A 16477-nucleotide genomic window follows, 5' to 3' on the forward strand; every position below is an offset into this window, starting at 1 on the left:
TGATGTTGTCTGCATGACAAAACTGGCTTACACTCTGCATACTCTTCTTTTATTTCACTGGATATTTATAAGGCTGTATACTTTATGCCACAGTGTAGTATTGAACACACTATGCAAATTGAAAAATAAAAGGAATCCTTACATATATATATATATATATATATATATATATATATATATATAAATCCTTTAAAATTATAACCAACAGATTAACACATTAGATTTTTGTAGGGTATTAAACTATGAAATACAGTCAAAGAACTAGAGATAGCCTCTGCTTATTATAGGTTTGTTATTGCACGGATGAGCTGTGCCCTTCTCAATTAGGACTTGTGGTTGTTGCAAAATCAAAATGGTATTGCCTCACTATTCGTTCTGAGACTAAAAATAAAATTAAGTCAAGAATTATTTTTTTTTAAAATGGCTACTAAACACATTCTTCTTACACAAGGATAGATGTAGAACTGCAAAGCAAAAAATAAATACCGTAATAGGTATGATGGCTCCGGCCTTGTTATTGATTGGTGGGCATGTTTTTGTTTACTATTTTAATTTCCTCATTAACCGCTCCTCCCATCCACTGAAAGAAAACCTGTTTAGTATACGGTTTATATTACATTCTTCTTATAAGCAGGACAGAGGAGAGAAGAAAAGGTGCGGAGTGTCATGGTCCTGCGACCATGACTCAGTGACTTTGTGTTTGTGTTCTTTTTTGTTATTATTCTCTTTATTATTCATGGGCTGTTTTGGGATGGTTTGTGTTTTGGGATTTTAGATACTGGGTTCTGGGTTTGTGCTCCCTCTATTGGTCCCTGGTGTTAGTGTTCCCCTGTCCCGTCAGGTTAATCAGGTCCAGCTGTTTCCCCCCACCTGTGTGTGATTTCCCAGTGTCTCTCTGTGTACTTATAGTGTGTGTTTTCCTCTGCTCCTCGTCGCGTCGTCTGTGTTCATACCCGGTGAATCCCCTGCGTGCTCTCCCTGCTGTTCTCCCTTCATGTTCAGGTTTGCCACTCCCTTTGTGTAGTTTCTCCCAGTTTAGTTCGTCCTTAGTTCTGTTTGCCATCTCCACTTTATGTTCAGTATTGTCAATAAATCACCTTCACATCTAAGGAAGCGCTGCGTTTGAGTCCTCCTTTCCACTCTTCACACGGCCGCTGCCCCGAGCCGTGACACGGAGAGTAGAGGAGCTGAACAACGAGATACCAAAATAACAGGAAAGAAGTTATGAGACCAGGGCAGGTAAAATTTAAAAACTTAACTAGATAAATACTTTCTCAAATTAATACTTCATCGACATTCTAACATTTTTTTTTAAGTTTTATTCCTGCTGCTTAATTTTTTTATTGCATCAAACAAGAAGAACTCAAATTGAACTTTTTATTGTTTACTGTTTATTTCTGAATCATTCTAAGAATTCAATCTTTAGTGTTCATAATGTTTGAGATGTTATATGAATTATACTATAAAATGTTTTGTTTATTTGTTTATTTGTTTATTTATAAGGAACCCCATTAGCTTCCACAACAGTGGTTGCTAGTCTTCCTGGGGCCCAAGCCATCAAATATCTCCAAATAAAATGTTACAACAATTAGATCTACAGTAAAGTTTTACAATACTGAAATGTAAACATGTGAATATTAAAAATTATATAAAAGCAGAAAACCAAAACAAAACACTCAAACAAAATACACAATTTCCATTACAAGTGATATTACCCTCTACAATTTTTACAAATACATTAAAAACTGCCTAAATAGGCTTTTAGGTGATTTTTAAAATTATGAATTGAAGCCAATTCTCTTATTGCCTCAGGCAACTTATTCCACTGAAACGATGCTCTGAATATAACAGAGTTTTTCAAAAAGTTACTTTTAACACGAGGAATTACTAAATTGTGGTTGTTTGAGAATCGTGTGGCATGGTTATGTATTTCATCTGGATACTGCAACTGAGCACAAAAAAAGTGTGGTGTGTTTAACAGTATTGTTTTCTTTAAAAATACAAGTAAGCCATAGTATAATTTAGCTTGTACAGAAAGCCAAGAAAGTTTATCATGCATTTTGTCAATACTTGTATAGTATGAACACCTTAACACTAATCTGGCCGCCCTATTTTGGACTAACTGAAGTCTATTCAGATCTGTCTTATTAGCTGCAGACCAGATGATTGAGCAGTACTCTAGATGAGATAATACTAATGCGTTAATGACATCTTTCATAACTGAAGAAGTAATATAAAAGGAGCATTTCCTAGCTATAGCTATGCCCTGTCCCATTTTCTTAATAACAGAATTGATGTGCTGAGACCATGAAAGGTGGTGGTTTATGGTAACACCAAGTAATTTAATCTGGGTGACCTGTTCTAATGCCGATCCAGCTATGGAAAGATTTAGTTGTGGACTGTTGATTAAACGTGCTCTACTTCCTATTAACATGGATTTGGATTTAGTCACATTTATAATCATGTTGTTTTTACTTATCCAATCAAACACATTCAGCAAATCTAGTTGTAATACGCTTGTCAATTCAGAGTGGCTACTGGCTGAATAAAACATGGTGGAATCATCAGCGTACATTACAAGATGAGATTTATCCCGGTCATACGGCAAATCATTTGTAAAAACTGAGTAGAGAAGTGGACCGAGGCAGCTGCCTTGGGGTAGACCACAGTTCATTTCGCGGCCCTCTGAGAAATAACCATTATAATAAACCTTTTGCCTTCTTCCAGACAGATAACTTTCCATCCAGCACAAAGCAGTAATTTTAAAAAAAACTTTAAAGAGGTGTTGTTATCAAAGGAAAATCCAAAACATTTCAGAGCTGGGCTAAGGGCTCAGTGTTTCAAAACCCTAACAACCCCCCTGGTATAAAGTAACAAATTTACTAAGAAATAAGAATAACTGAATATGTGATTAAGAAAAAAGCAAAACTAATAAATTAATAAATAAACAGAAGAACATCATAAAAACGCACTCCTGTAACGAGCTGTCATTTAGGATGGCACCGTGGTAGTAGAATCGTGAAATGGACACTTGTGGCAATGATTCTGATATATGACAATTTATGTCATCTTTTTCAATGATATTACTGAAGTCAAGTACTCGGTGCAGAGTTCAGAAATTACAAAAGAAATAGCAAGATCGTATCAATAAATTATAAACAAACCACTATTAATGCAAATGATTACCCAGTGCCATGTGCAGAAAGTAATGATATACATGGTCAGAGGGCCCGGTGGCGCCAGTGTCCAGCAGCCTCGCCTCTGTCAGTGCGCCCCAGAGCGGCTGTGGCTACAATGTAGCTTGCCATCACCAGTGTGTGAATGTGTGTGTGAATGGGTGGATGACTGAATGTGTAAAGTGCTTTGGGGTCCTTAGGGACTGGTAAAGCGCTATACAAATACAGGCCATTTACCATTTACCATTTACATAGTACTGGTATACACTGTTAAATGCATGACCACCGAGAAAAATCAACTGCTTGAGACATATGGTATTCTATTATTTGAAAAGTGTCCTTGGGTACCTCTACTTAGTTCTATCTGAACATCTAGATCAACCAGATAATTACAGCTAATGTGCAAACACACAGAAACTTTCCAACACGTGTGCAGGAAGCATTACTGTGTTTTTAAAGCACAGCTAATGCTAACAAAGAAGCAAAAGCATATTTACATTTTTTCCATCTCTGCACCAGTGACTACTTCCATACAAAATCAATAATATACAGTTTTACTGTTTGCATCGACACTTAATAACAACAGTCTTTGCCAAACAGCCACTTTAATGTTATTTGGTGAATCTTTATGCAATAAACTCTTACATTTTTAGCACTTCTTTGTCTTTTGTGTTCATCTGATAAGCCAAAGAGTGTCTGTAAGGGTGCATGAATGTGAGTACAGTGCAGCACAAGAACGATGTAGCTAACCACGATCGGTGATTGTCTACAGTGATATATGTACAACATTGGCACAATATACAGATATAAATAATACTCTTGTAAGATTTGTCCAACCTTTTGAGCGTCATCACAAAAATGTTCATTCAGTTCAGGCAAATGTTGTTGCATTAGCATATTCTGAGGCGTTACTATTAAATTATCTGCTCATTTCTGTATTTGCATACTGCTTCATCTGCAGCTGCAAAAACTGAGAGGGCAGCGTTATCAAAGACAGAGAGCAAGTAGAAGCAGCAACTGATAGAGATCAACTTACAACCACGGCAGACTCTCTCAGCTAAAAAGAGCATGGGGACGGGTAAGTTAATTTAGTCTAGACATATATTACTATTTCTCTTTAAGCAGCAATATGTGAAAGGTTATTTGAGTTCTTGTTAAACTGTTCAAAATGAGCACTCATACCTGTTATTAATTATGTTATTAATCACAAAAGAAACTGAGTTAGATAAATGCAAATATCAACTTGCACACAGAATTCTGTATGTGCATCACAAAAGTAGAAGCTAGTATTGCATAGAACATGTGTTGGAGCCAACTATGAAAATGCATAGCTGTATTTTGTTAATTAAAAATTACTTAATTTGTATAATTTGGCAACAAATGTAATGAAATCCTCTTATTTTATCTGTTCATATAATATATTGTGGAAACATGATTTGTTTAATAAAACATTTTCTTTTTTGCTTTCAGATAACATCACTTTCAATGCAACTCAGTCACCTGAACAAGATGCAGCTTTCACACACATACAAACAGCCTCCATTGTCATCTACTGTGTGATATTTATAGCTGGAACTCTGGGCAATGGCCTTGTTATCTATGTGGCGGGATTCAAAATGCAGAAAACAGTCGACTCGGTTTGGTTTCTCAACCTGGCCATAGCTGACTTCCTCTTCACGGCCTTCCTTATTTTCTCGATCATTTCTCTCTCTCAGAGTCACCGATGGCCTTTTGGAGAATTCATGTGCAAGCTCAACACCTTTGTGAGTGTAGTCAACATGTTTGTCAGCATCTTTACTCTGACAGCCATGAGTTTGGATCGTTGTTTGTGTATCTGTGTGGTGGTGTGGGCACACAACAAACGCACAGTCAGCAAAGCTCAGCTTATATCAGCTGGGATCTGGGTGATCGCTGGCGTCTTCAGCACTCCTTATGCCACTTTTCGCACTGCATCAGTGGGGAACGGAGGGGAAAGTTCCTGTGGTTATTCTGCAACAATCAAAGAACACAAATTGACTCTCTGCATTTTTCGCTTTGTTATGGGCTTTGTGATCCCATTCCTGATAATAATGATCTCTTATGTGTCCATTGGTATCCGTGCAATGCGCATGCCGAGAACAAGGAGACGCAGATCTCGCCGGGTCATTTTCTCCATCATTTTTGCATTCTTCATCTGTTGGTTGCCTTTCCACACTTTCAATTTCATAGAATTGAAGTTAGAGCTCCAAGGGATTGTTAGAATGTATGGTCCTCTGACTGTGAGTCTGGCTTTTCTGAACAGCTGCTTGAACCCCATCCTTTATGTTTTCATGTGTGAAGAATTCCAGAAGAAATTTCGACAGTCCATTTGTTTTGTACTCGAGAGTGCACTGGCAGAAGACCATTTGTTATTTCTGTCCACCCGCTCCATGTCATCAACCTTTTCAAAAGCTTCCCAAAAATCAGACACTACTGCCACTTTAGATCGGATCGACCCAGCCATTTATGAAAACATCCCAGAAAGCACAGTAATCATCACTGAGGGGATTCCTAGAACTGAATAAGAGTGCCCCACCAGACAATGAATTTTGAAATGAATCATTGTTTTTTGTTTTACAAATTTACGCTCATGAACAGACATACACAATATAATTTGCTCGTCTGCCTTCACATGTATATGGACTTGAATGAAACCCTCATTTATTCATGTAATGAATTTTACATCAATTGCTAATGAATTTTATTGCATTAAATGGTTTTTTGTTTTTGGTTTTTTTAAACTTTAAACTCTTTCACAGAAATATAAAATGTCAGCTTGTTAGTATGGTACTTATCTATTGTTGCACAGACAGAGAATATCCCACTATGCTTACTATATTTACTTATAATAGTAAGAAAGAGGAGTTACAATTTTAATTAGTCAGAATACGTTAAAACTTATGCGTGCTGCATCTCTGCATTAAAATTCACTAAAACTATTTAACATATGAATGGTTTTTTTGTGTTGTTTGTTTTGTTTTCTGTTTTTTTACTTTGATGCTGTCATTTTTCCATGATTTGGATTTCATCATTAAATTAATTTTAAGTGACTTTTATGTTAGAAGGTAGATGTTGCAAAGCAAAAAATACAATAAATCTTCTTTTTTTTCGTAATTCTTCATGTCATGGCCTTAAGATACAGTTCATATGTTGTTTGGCTACTTTTTGGGAAACATTTAGCTCTAATCCTTGGCATTTTTTCATCGATAAATACATGGGAACAAATAATGCTAATAAAAAGGTGCCAAAATTTATGAATTACAATAGTTTATTTGCTTAGTTGGCTGTTATGTGTAGACACCGAACTGGTCTGTCCCTTAAGTTAGTTGCAGTTTTTTTTTTCTTTATTGATTCATAGATCAGTGTTAAATGTGTTACGAAAAACATTACTCTGAAAATGGTTAGAGACTGAATGAGTAAAAAAGCAGCCCATGTCTAAAGAAAACTATTGCTCGAGACCCCTTCAAAAATTACAGTAATGTATTCTGACACCATGGAAACAAAATATAAAGAAATGTATAAAGAAAACATGCTAAATAGTCAGTTTTCTTACATTGACTATTCAGTATGTAAACAAAAAGATGCAATAGTTACAGTTCAAGGAGCAATGTGCTGAAGTTAGTATGAAAATGTTGTTTATTTTCTTTTTCTGTTTTAAAAAAAATTGAATTATGACTTTAAGGTCTGAGATTAGAAAAGATGTACATCCTTGAGATTTAGAAACATTTAAAAGCCTTCATTTCAGTTACTCTGTATTCAAGTATATTTTTTTAAATATGCAAATAACCTTTTTTGAGATTTTTTTTAAATACGTCATTAGGCCTTGGGGTGTGGAGTGCTGTCTTATTTTCTTTCTTTCTTTCTACCATTTCCTGAGAGAACATGATTGTCAGCTCAATAGTCCTACAAAGAATTAATGGTGCCTCTCCAGACAGTAATGCACCACCATACCATCAGAGATGCAGGCTTTTCAACTGACTGCTGATAGCAAGATGGATGGTCTCTCCCCTCTTTAACCCAGAGGATGCAAATGTTTGCATGTTTTCCAAACACAACTTCAAATTTCAATTCGTCTGAATACAGAACAGTTTTTGACTTTGTCTCAGTTCATTTAGTTCATTTTAAATGAGCTTTGACCCAAAGAAGATGGAGCATTTCTAGATCATGTTAATATATGGCTTCTTGAGAGATGTGTGGAGATACTGGACTTTTGAAGAAACTTGCCCTGTGGAATCAGGACCTTCACTATTGTTGAACTTGTGTTTGGATTGTTGTTTCACCTTCATACTGTAAATAAAGTCACTGAACATTATCTGAGCGGTTCCTTGAAAACATTTGCAAATGACAGCATTCAGATTTTTTCTCACATTTTGCACAACATTCCAACCTTTCAAGAATTGGGTTTGTAATTGCCCAAGAATGTAACACTGCCCATTATGATAGCTGAATATATGGTTTATATCCCTCATTTTAGCTTTCCAGTTATATGCAGTTCTGTCATCATGAGTAGTGCACAGGTGTACCTCAGACTGCCCACAACAAAAGGCTACCCTGGAATGTGCAGTTTTGTCTCACAGCAAAATGCCACAGATGCCACAAGCAATGAGGGAGCGTGCAATTGGCATGCTGACAGCAGGAATGTCAACCAGATCTGTCGCCCGTGCATTGAATGTTCATTTCTCAACCATAAGCCGTCTCCACAGGCGTTTCAAAGAATCCAACCGGCCTCACAACCGCAGACCTCGTGTAACCACACCAGCCCAGGACCTCCACATCCAGCAGGTTCACCTCCAAGATCGTCTGAGACCAGCCACCCAGACAGCTGCTGGAACAATTGGTTTGCACAACCAAACAATTTCTGCACAAACTGTCAGAAACCGTCTCAGGGATGCTCAACTGCATGCCCGTCGTCCTCATCGGGGTCTTGACCTGACTCCAGCTCGTCGCCGTAACAGACTTGTGTGGGCAAATGCTCACATTCGATGGCGTCTGGCACGTTGGAGAGGTGTGCGCTTCACGGATGAATCATGGTTCACATTGTTCAGGGCAGATGGCAGCTGAGAATGTCCCAGTTCTTGCATGGCCAGCATACTCACCGGACATGTCACCCATTGAGCATGTTCGGGATGTGCTTGACCGGCGTATACGACAGCGTGTACCAGTTCCCACGAATATCCAACAACCTCGCACAGCCATTGAAGTGGAGTGGACCAACATTCCACAGGCCACAATTGACAATCTGATAGACTCCATGCGACGATGTGTTGCACTGCATGAGGCAAATGGTGGTCACACCAGATACTGACCGGTTCTGGGTCCCCAGACCCCCAATAGCGCAAAAAACTGCACATTCCAGGGTGGCCTTTTGTTGTGGGCAGTCTGAGGTACACCTGTGCACTACTCATGATGTCAGCATCCTGATGTGGCACACCTGTGAGGTGGGATGGATTATCTCAATATAGCAGATGTGCCCACTACCACACATTTGGACTGATTTGTGACCACTGTTTGGGAGGGATGGTTATATTGTGTATCTGGAATGAATTTTAGGTCTCTACGTCCATCCCATGGGGAATGGGAGCAGTAACAAAGGTGTTGCGTTTATATTTTTGTTGAGTGTATATTTGGGGGTTGAGAGTTCCACAGGTTGGGAGCAGAGCAGCAGAAAGCTCTGCTTCCCATGGTGGTGAGGCGGAAAGAAGGCACAGCAAGCTGGATAGAAGAAGAGGATTGAAGTGAGCGGGCAGAAGAGATAGTGCTTAACAGGTCAGGAAGGTAGGGAGGAGCGAGGTTATGAAGGGCCTTGAAGGTGAGCAGAAGAAGTTTGTACACTATCCAGAATTTCACACGGAGCCAGTGAAGTTCCTGGAGAACAGCGGTGATGTGCTGGCAGGAGGGGGTTCTGGTAATAATGCGGTCAGCGGAGTTTTGAACCAGCTTACTTAATAATTGGTAGCTTAAAACATGTTTTTAAGTTGTTTACTCGTAAAAATTATGTTCCTCCATTACTTTTTCCACATTATTTAAAACGATTTTAAGTGTTATGTAATTAATTACAGCAATTACAAAAAAGTTAAGTTAATCTGCTGCTCTGCTCCCAACCTCTTAATCATTTTTTAAGTTAAAATATTAAGTTGCTGATTTTCTTCATTGTTACCATCATTTTAGCTTTCTCTTATTTTTGTTAGCTTTCAATGGCTACCAAACTTTACAAGATCTTGCATTTTTCTTTTACACAATACAGCAAACACCTTTAAGATCAATGTTACACATGTAGAATTCCAAACAGTTAACAATTTTTGAAACAGAGTCAGCATCTTTAACGTAATGCTGGCTCATTTATCAGCACATCTCTCTGAGGATTAAAGATTGGATAGGTGTTAAGGACAGTTGTAAAGGTTTTACAACAACTGCCAAGGCACAATTTGTTGAATATAATATCAAAAACAGCTGGGTAGAAAAAAGAAAAAAAAACATTTTTTGTCTTCTGTTTTTTGTCAACACTATCATTTTATTCCAATGGACTTCCAAGTACAAAGCAACACAATCTGAATAAAATCTCTTAGTGCTCTAAAACAAGTGACATCTTTAGAAAATACTGTTCTTGGGACTTTCCACTGGCTCTCAGTCCATCCAGGTCAAGGAACAGCTTCTGAAAACTTCAAAAGTATATTTTAGATCCATGCAATAGCTCAGATTGAGAGCATATATTATGCCCACGAGTAACACACAGCACCTTGGGAAATCCTGGCCCTCCAGGATTTTTGTTCCTTCCACCTGTTATAGCAAATGCAAATGGACCCAGGAAGCAGAACGCACGGAGGCACAGTTGCGGTGAAGACAGTTTATTTACAGTGAGGGGGAGGTATTTACAAGGACAAAATATATACAGTGTATTAATCGGGACGCGGAGCCAGGACGCATTTACGCAATTTACGCATTGTTCACTCCCAACTCGGTTTGGTTTCTCAACCTGGCCATAGCTGACTTCCTCTTCACGGCCTTCCTTATTTTCTCGATCATTTCTCTCTCTTAGAGTCACCAAATGGCCTTTTGGAGAATTCATGTGCAAGCTCAACACTTTTGTGAGTGTAGTCAACATGTTTGCCAGTATCTTCTTTCTGACAGCCTGGATGTCTGGATCGTTATTTGTCCATCTGGGTGGTGGTGTGGGCACACAACAAGAGGACAGTCTGCAAAGCTCAGCTCATGTCGTGGGCTTTGTGATCCCATTACTGGTAATACTTGTCTCTTAAGTGGCCATAGGCATCCGTGCAATGCGCATGTCAATAACAAGTGTGGAAATATTAAGCAAGATAGATGTTGTTGCTCAAAGGTTAAAAGAGCCAGGCATTGAGGATATGAAATTATGTGTAGGCTAGTGGAAATGGATTTTATTATGACATATATACCTGTATACACTAGATATGTAATCATAATTACTCAGATAAATTCTGTGCAATCATATATACTATGCACACTTACAATGAAGTGTCTTATATAGTGGAGTCACTGTGTTAAGCAATTAACCTGCATGTTCAACTCACATGACCCATATATTTAGGTCAAATATATCTACCACTATATGAATGAAAAAGTTTGTGCCACTTGTTGTATGAATACATGCTGATCAGTACTGTTTGAAAATGTAACAGTGAGGATCAGTAAGAAACCTTTGATAGTGTTATGGCCAACTGTGACTAGTCTAACATAGGGTTAATTCAGCTTGGCACTGCTAAAGTATGCGCATCGGACCCCTTCTCTGCATCCAGCTGCATTTAACTGTAGTGCTTCACTGCGTGTTCAGCCCTTTACATGGCTGTACAACAGCCGTTTAGATGGCTGTACAGCAAAAGCAGTGTTGGGATTCAGAGATTCTTTTATTGCTACCATATAATCTGCCTTTTGGAAGCCAAATGTGCCAGAAGGCCTGCAAGGAATAGTAATTCAAAGGGTTTATTCTGTTTTTCATAACCCTGTCACCATCTTCTTAGGTCCATGGAACATACTGCTTAAAGCCGAGAGCCCGGGAGGCGTATTCTATCTGGTAATCAGGGTGGACATGTCAGGAACAGATTCGTTTGGGGTAATTAGGGTACACTTAGTTTACCCCAAAGCCTGAGTCACACTTAAAAACTCAATGACAAATCTAACTGATAAACTAATAATCTCACACCAAACACGATAGGGCAAGCGGAGAATGCCAATTCATTCATGCCAAAACAAGATAACTATACATGTTTCAGGTTTTCTACAGATAAAGTAAAGTACCACGTGGGAGAAATCGACCCTACTTGGTGTGCTGTCACACCCACGGGAAGAACCACGAATAATGTGAGTGACCCGAGCACATTAATTGGAACATGGGCAAGAAGTGGGTTGTATTATTATTGTGGGCAAAGCACCCTTTTGGTTCGTGTCCCAATGGGAAGCGTAGGGACATGTGCAATGGTGCGACTGGGAGCTCCACTCATACTGATTGGAAATCAGGTAAAGACTATTCAGCAACACAACACACGTACCTTAGCAGCCAGACATAAGAGACACATTTTGGCAAAAAGAGGGACCCAGGGTATACATGCATATGACCCCCGGCTAAACTCTCCGACTAGGATAGACTCCATAGGAGTGCCCAGGGGAGTTACAAACGAGTATAAGCTGGCAGACCCAGTAGCTTCAGGGTTTGAAAGTATATTCCTTTGGATAACGCCTAATAAGAATGATGACCGCATTAACTACGTTCATTACAACTTGCTGAGACTCTCTAGCCTTACCAGGGACGCCATGGAACAACAATACTGCCCCAGATGGCTCAGTAACCCGAGCTCTGGAGGGCCTGAAAATTTGTCTAAAACCATGCATGAGCACTCAGGTATTGAAAACCCAGTGGGGTCCTGGGTGGCATCCGTGTTTGGACAATGGAAAGGTGTGGCTATATCAGTGATGTGCTCATTGGCTGTATTTTTGGGAATATTGGTCATTGCTGGGTGTTGTATCATTCCTTGTGTCAGAGGATTGTTGGTAAAGATAGTGGCGAGGGTTGCGAACCCTGGCTGGGTTGAGGGCATCTACCAGATGAACCTGGCACCCATAGAGTGGGGCAGGGAGTGATACAACATGAAGTATGGTGACATTCCTGTTGGAATGTCAAAAGAGGGAATGTTGGGATTCAGAGATTCTTTTATTGCTACCATATAATCTGCCTTATGAAGAATGTATTAATAACATGTTTCACAGTATCATTTATCAGTAATATTTCCTGCAGGGTTTATAAAATTGCATTGAATATGTCTGTCATCACATTGACCTTTCTATTTTTACAGGTTGAGTTCATTCTATACACAATGCATGAATGTGCTTGGTTAGAGTTGATGTTCCATTCTAGAAGGTTTTAAGCTTCACTGGTGAGAGTGTCCAGATGATACATGCTGAGGGGAGATGAGAACATAGCAGGTTAATTGCATGCACGCTTATGATACACATATTAATCTACTAGCAGGTCTGAGCGAAGGCCTAAGCGTCTTCTGCTTCAGTTTGAGACTGGCTGCAAAGTACTCTACTTAGTGATTAATGACGAGGGTCCATTATTAGCTCTCAGAGATGCTGAGACCTGAAGTTATTACCCTAAAAGGCAAGTAATGTAGAAAAGGGAAGTTATATGTCGGTTTATGGTTATTAGAAGTGTACGTGATGTACCCTTGTCTGCACGGGTTGAACTTTTGCCTGTCTGTCACCATGTATTTTTGAACTGTATTGACGTAGGTGTGATATTTTATCCTATAAAACCAGAACCCATTGTATTTTTGTCAGAGCAAAACAATTCGTATGCTGACGGTTGGTTGTTCTCCTGTGATAATAAAACTCATCGTTTGATTGCACTTTTCCGGAGCCTCCGTCGTTTGTTGTCTGGTCTGAAGTTGATCGATCTCGCAACAGCAGGCGGCCCTTTAAAGCCCTCCCCATTGATGTGGAGGCGGGTAGTGGAAAAGTATAAATGTAGCTCTATTAAGAGGAAATGCTTCAGAGATTCCTTGGAGCATACTCTGCCAGGCCTAGAGTGTGACATGGGTGATCTCCATATGCATATGCTTTGCTAAATAATGGGTTGAAGTTGAACTTTACTGTCTGTGAATGACTATTTGCCAACAAAGAATCGGGTGAAGCCAGCGTGCTTTGAAAGTTTGCATCGCACATGTTTTGGAGTCAATTGTGTTTATTTTTTACAGCTGAGTAACAAAAGGATCAGAGAAATCGAGAGAGGATCTTGACACAAGGAAACCGAATCATTTTCTCCATCATTTTTACATTCTTCATCTGCTGGTTGCCCTTCCATGTTTGCAATTTTATAGAATTGAAGGCTATGACTCACCCAGATCTTCATGGCATTGTTAAAATTCATGGTCCTCTAACTGTGAGTCACACTATGTAAATCATACTATGCACAAACCACAAAAGCATCTGTTAAAAATTAAAATTAAAAGCAAAAAGGAAAAATTAATTCGTAAAAAAACATTGAGCACATTAATACATTAACATTAATGGTAGACCAATAAATGAGGAAATGCAGGAACCCTCAGCTGGGTCTAGGTATCTGCCTGCACACATTTTGGGTACATGTCTTTCTCACCTCGGGACTGGTTGTTTCTACATTAAATTAAATTATTTTGTTGCAGAAGTTGAAATGTTTATGCACTATTATTAGTAGTAGTAGTATCTGGGAGATGCTTTTCTGCCAGATCGATATATTATATTATAGAGGGTGTCATGGCTATTGGATGGATTCACGCGCAGAGTTCTTTGCAAACAAAAGAAGACAATTTATTTACAACAGGGAACAACTCAGTGCTATATATATGTACAGTGAGTTGGGAGGGGGGTCCAGGGCTCAAGGGAGAAGGGATAATCCACACACACTCACTCCTCTTCAGCCGCACACTCTCCAAAACTCCACTCATGCCGCCACACACAGAAAGGGTCCATAATCTGCTCCAGGAGGAGGGTATCTACACACAGAATTCACAGGGAGATTGATTGATTGATTGATTGAATCTTTATTTTGAACATGTTGAAAAAGTACAACAAAATAGAATTAAAAGAGACAAATGAACAAAGCAAAACAAAAGGCAAACGAGCAACCACAACTCCAAATAACTTTCATGTTCAAAAAGGAGCAGGAAGAAGCATAAGCCTTTTTAATCCCACCCCTTTTCCACTATCTAGTATCAATAGACTACAGAAATACCTCCTTGCAATTACATTATATGTCATGTGTATTTTTTTTCTCATTTTTTTTAAATATATATACATATATGTTTCTATCTATCCATACATACGTATTTACACATACGCACATATACACATTTTCAATAACCCCATTAACACCTCAAGGATACACAGCCTACAATTATATATATATATATCCATACCAACAAACCCGTGCATGCACACACACATGAAAATATTAGACAAGAACACCCTATCAAATCTCTACCTTTTCCCTGTACCCTGTAAAAACCATATCCTTAAACCGCTTTTTAAACTGTGCCATGCTTGGACATTGCTTCATATCTTTACTTAGTCTGTTCCACAGCTTCACTCCACACACAGAGATGCAAAAACTTTTTAATGTTGTACGGATACGAGGATGTTTTAAATTTAATTCCCCCCTCAAATTGTATTCCCGTTCCCTTTTAGAAAACATTTTTAGAATATTGTCAGGAAGCAGGTTATTTATTGCTTTATATATAATTCGTGCTGTGAGAAAATGAACCAGATCTGTGAATTTTAGAATTTTTGATTTTAAGAATAGTGGATTTGTATGATCTCTGTAACCAGTTTTATGGATTATCCTTATGGCCCTTTTTTGCAATATAAAGATTGATGATAGCGAACATTTGTAAGTATTGCCCCAAACCTCTGCACAGTAATTCAAATACGGTGCAATCAGGGAACAATAGAGAATGTGGAGTGATTTGTGCAGAATGTGTTTTACTTTACTTACGATTGAGACACTTCTTGAAATTTTGTTATGTATATGATTTATATGAGATCCTTAGATGAAGCCGAGAGCACGAACTCAGGAGATTCAACGTTCCAGCGGTGAGCTGCTCTGTGCCACTGCCTTAAATAGCAGCTGGGGAACTCAGCCAGAGCAGCAGGTGGTGACAATCACAGGTGCGTGGGCCAAGAGCAAGAACCTGTAACGAGCTCCGCCCAGGCAGAGAGAAGGAGAAAAACAACAAAACCTGTAGCCAGTGTGAACCAGCCAAAGAGATAGAGGGACCATGACAGAGGATACTAACACATGGTATGAAAGATTTCCCCTATCTGTCCTTTAACGAAGGGGCTTTACTGTCTGTCTGTAGAGGTGAGGGTGATGGTCAGGGTTATGCACATTGGATAACAATTTGTTCTCTTTGTGGTATTTTCTTAACTTTAAACAATGAACAATGAACAGAGTGTTATTCTTTTTTTTTTGTAAAGGAACCAAAAATGGTATTTTCCTCTTTTTGATAACACAAAATGTATTAGAATCATCCTGGGAACTTTAACCGTTTATGTTAAAACAGAACATAAACAGTTCCCTCGGCTCCATGATATCTTCTTCACTCACACCATCAGATATTTGAGGCTGCTCAACTCCCCTCATGCATTCTTCTCTGTCCATTTCAATAAACTTTTTTAGGTAAAATTACTAAACATTACTGAAATCTTACCAAATCAAAGTTAAGGTTCTCAAACTGAAGCTCCAATTTTGAGTTTTACCAGCATAATTATAATATCTAATAACTTAACCACCTTTTGCACCATAAAATGTGGAAGCTGTAAATCTTGTCATTTTGAAGATCTAATCTGTGTGCTCTGCCCAGCCCCCACAAATATGGCATCTAGTGATGGGTCAGTCGCAAACCAAACGACTCTTAGAGCCGGCTCTTTGAAGTGAATGATGGGAGCTGGCTCCTCATTGGGAGCCGTGTTTTTGTTTTTTGTTTTTCTTTCTCTCACCCTCTCTCACACACCTTTTTTCGCATCACGCCGGACGTGATTGGTCAATATGTGTTTGTGCCTTGTGTTTTTGCTGATCACAGGAGGAAGGGGCGGTAGTTACACTCGCAGCAGCAGTAGCACACGAACAGAGCAGGAGGGAGTGAGAGAAAGAGAGCCGGGGCAACAACAAGAGACAACATCGACACATTAGAAAGGTATAATAAAGAAAATGAATGACACCAAGAAAGAAGCAAAATCTGGAACCATTTAAATTTTATTGACAATACAAAGGCAGA

General features: G+C 38.9%; 2 protein-coding genes across 3 annotated transcripts in view; both read left to right on the forward strand.

Annotated features, from left to right (window-relative positions):
* The window catches only part of LOC309717060 (uncharacterized protein), a gene marked incomplete at its 5' end in the record, with an annotated part of 99972 nt that overhangs the window by 47571 nt on the left and 35924 nt on the right, over window positions 1-16477 (forward strand). The gene's annotated exons all lie outside the window — the stretch shown is intronic.
* On the forward strand, window positions 873-6011 carry LOC309717660 (formyl peptide receptor 2-like). Of its 2 annotated transcripts, none has more exons than XM_082552375.1 (4): window positions 873-1002; window positions 1081-1239; window positions 4138-4254; window positions 4647-6011. In XM_082552375.1, exons 3-4 carry the CDS (start codon window positions 4245-4247, stop codon window positions 5717-5719), a joined length of 1083 nt encoding a protein of 360 aa, XP_082408501.1. In that variant the 5' UTR covers window positions 873-1002; window positions 1081-1239; window positions 4138-4244; the 3' UTR covers window positions 5720-6011. The 2 variants fall into 2 exon arrangements, with proteins under 2 accessions (XP_082408501.1, XP_082408500.1); XM_082552374.1 differs by having other exon boundaries at window positions 1111-1239.

This window comes from Aulonocara stuartgranti (genome assembly GCF_965226115.1).
Source record: "Aulonocara stuartgranti genome assembly, chromosome: 11".
Lineage (NCBI taxonomy): Eukaryota > Metazoa > Chordata > Actinopteri > Cichliformes > Cichlidae > Aulonocara > Aulonocara stuartgranti.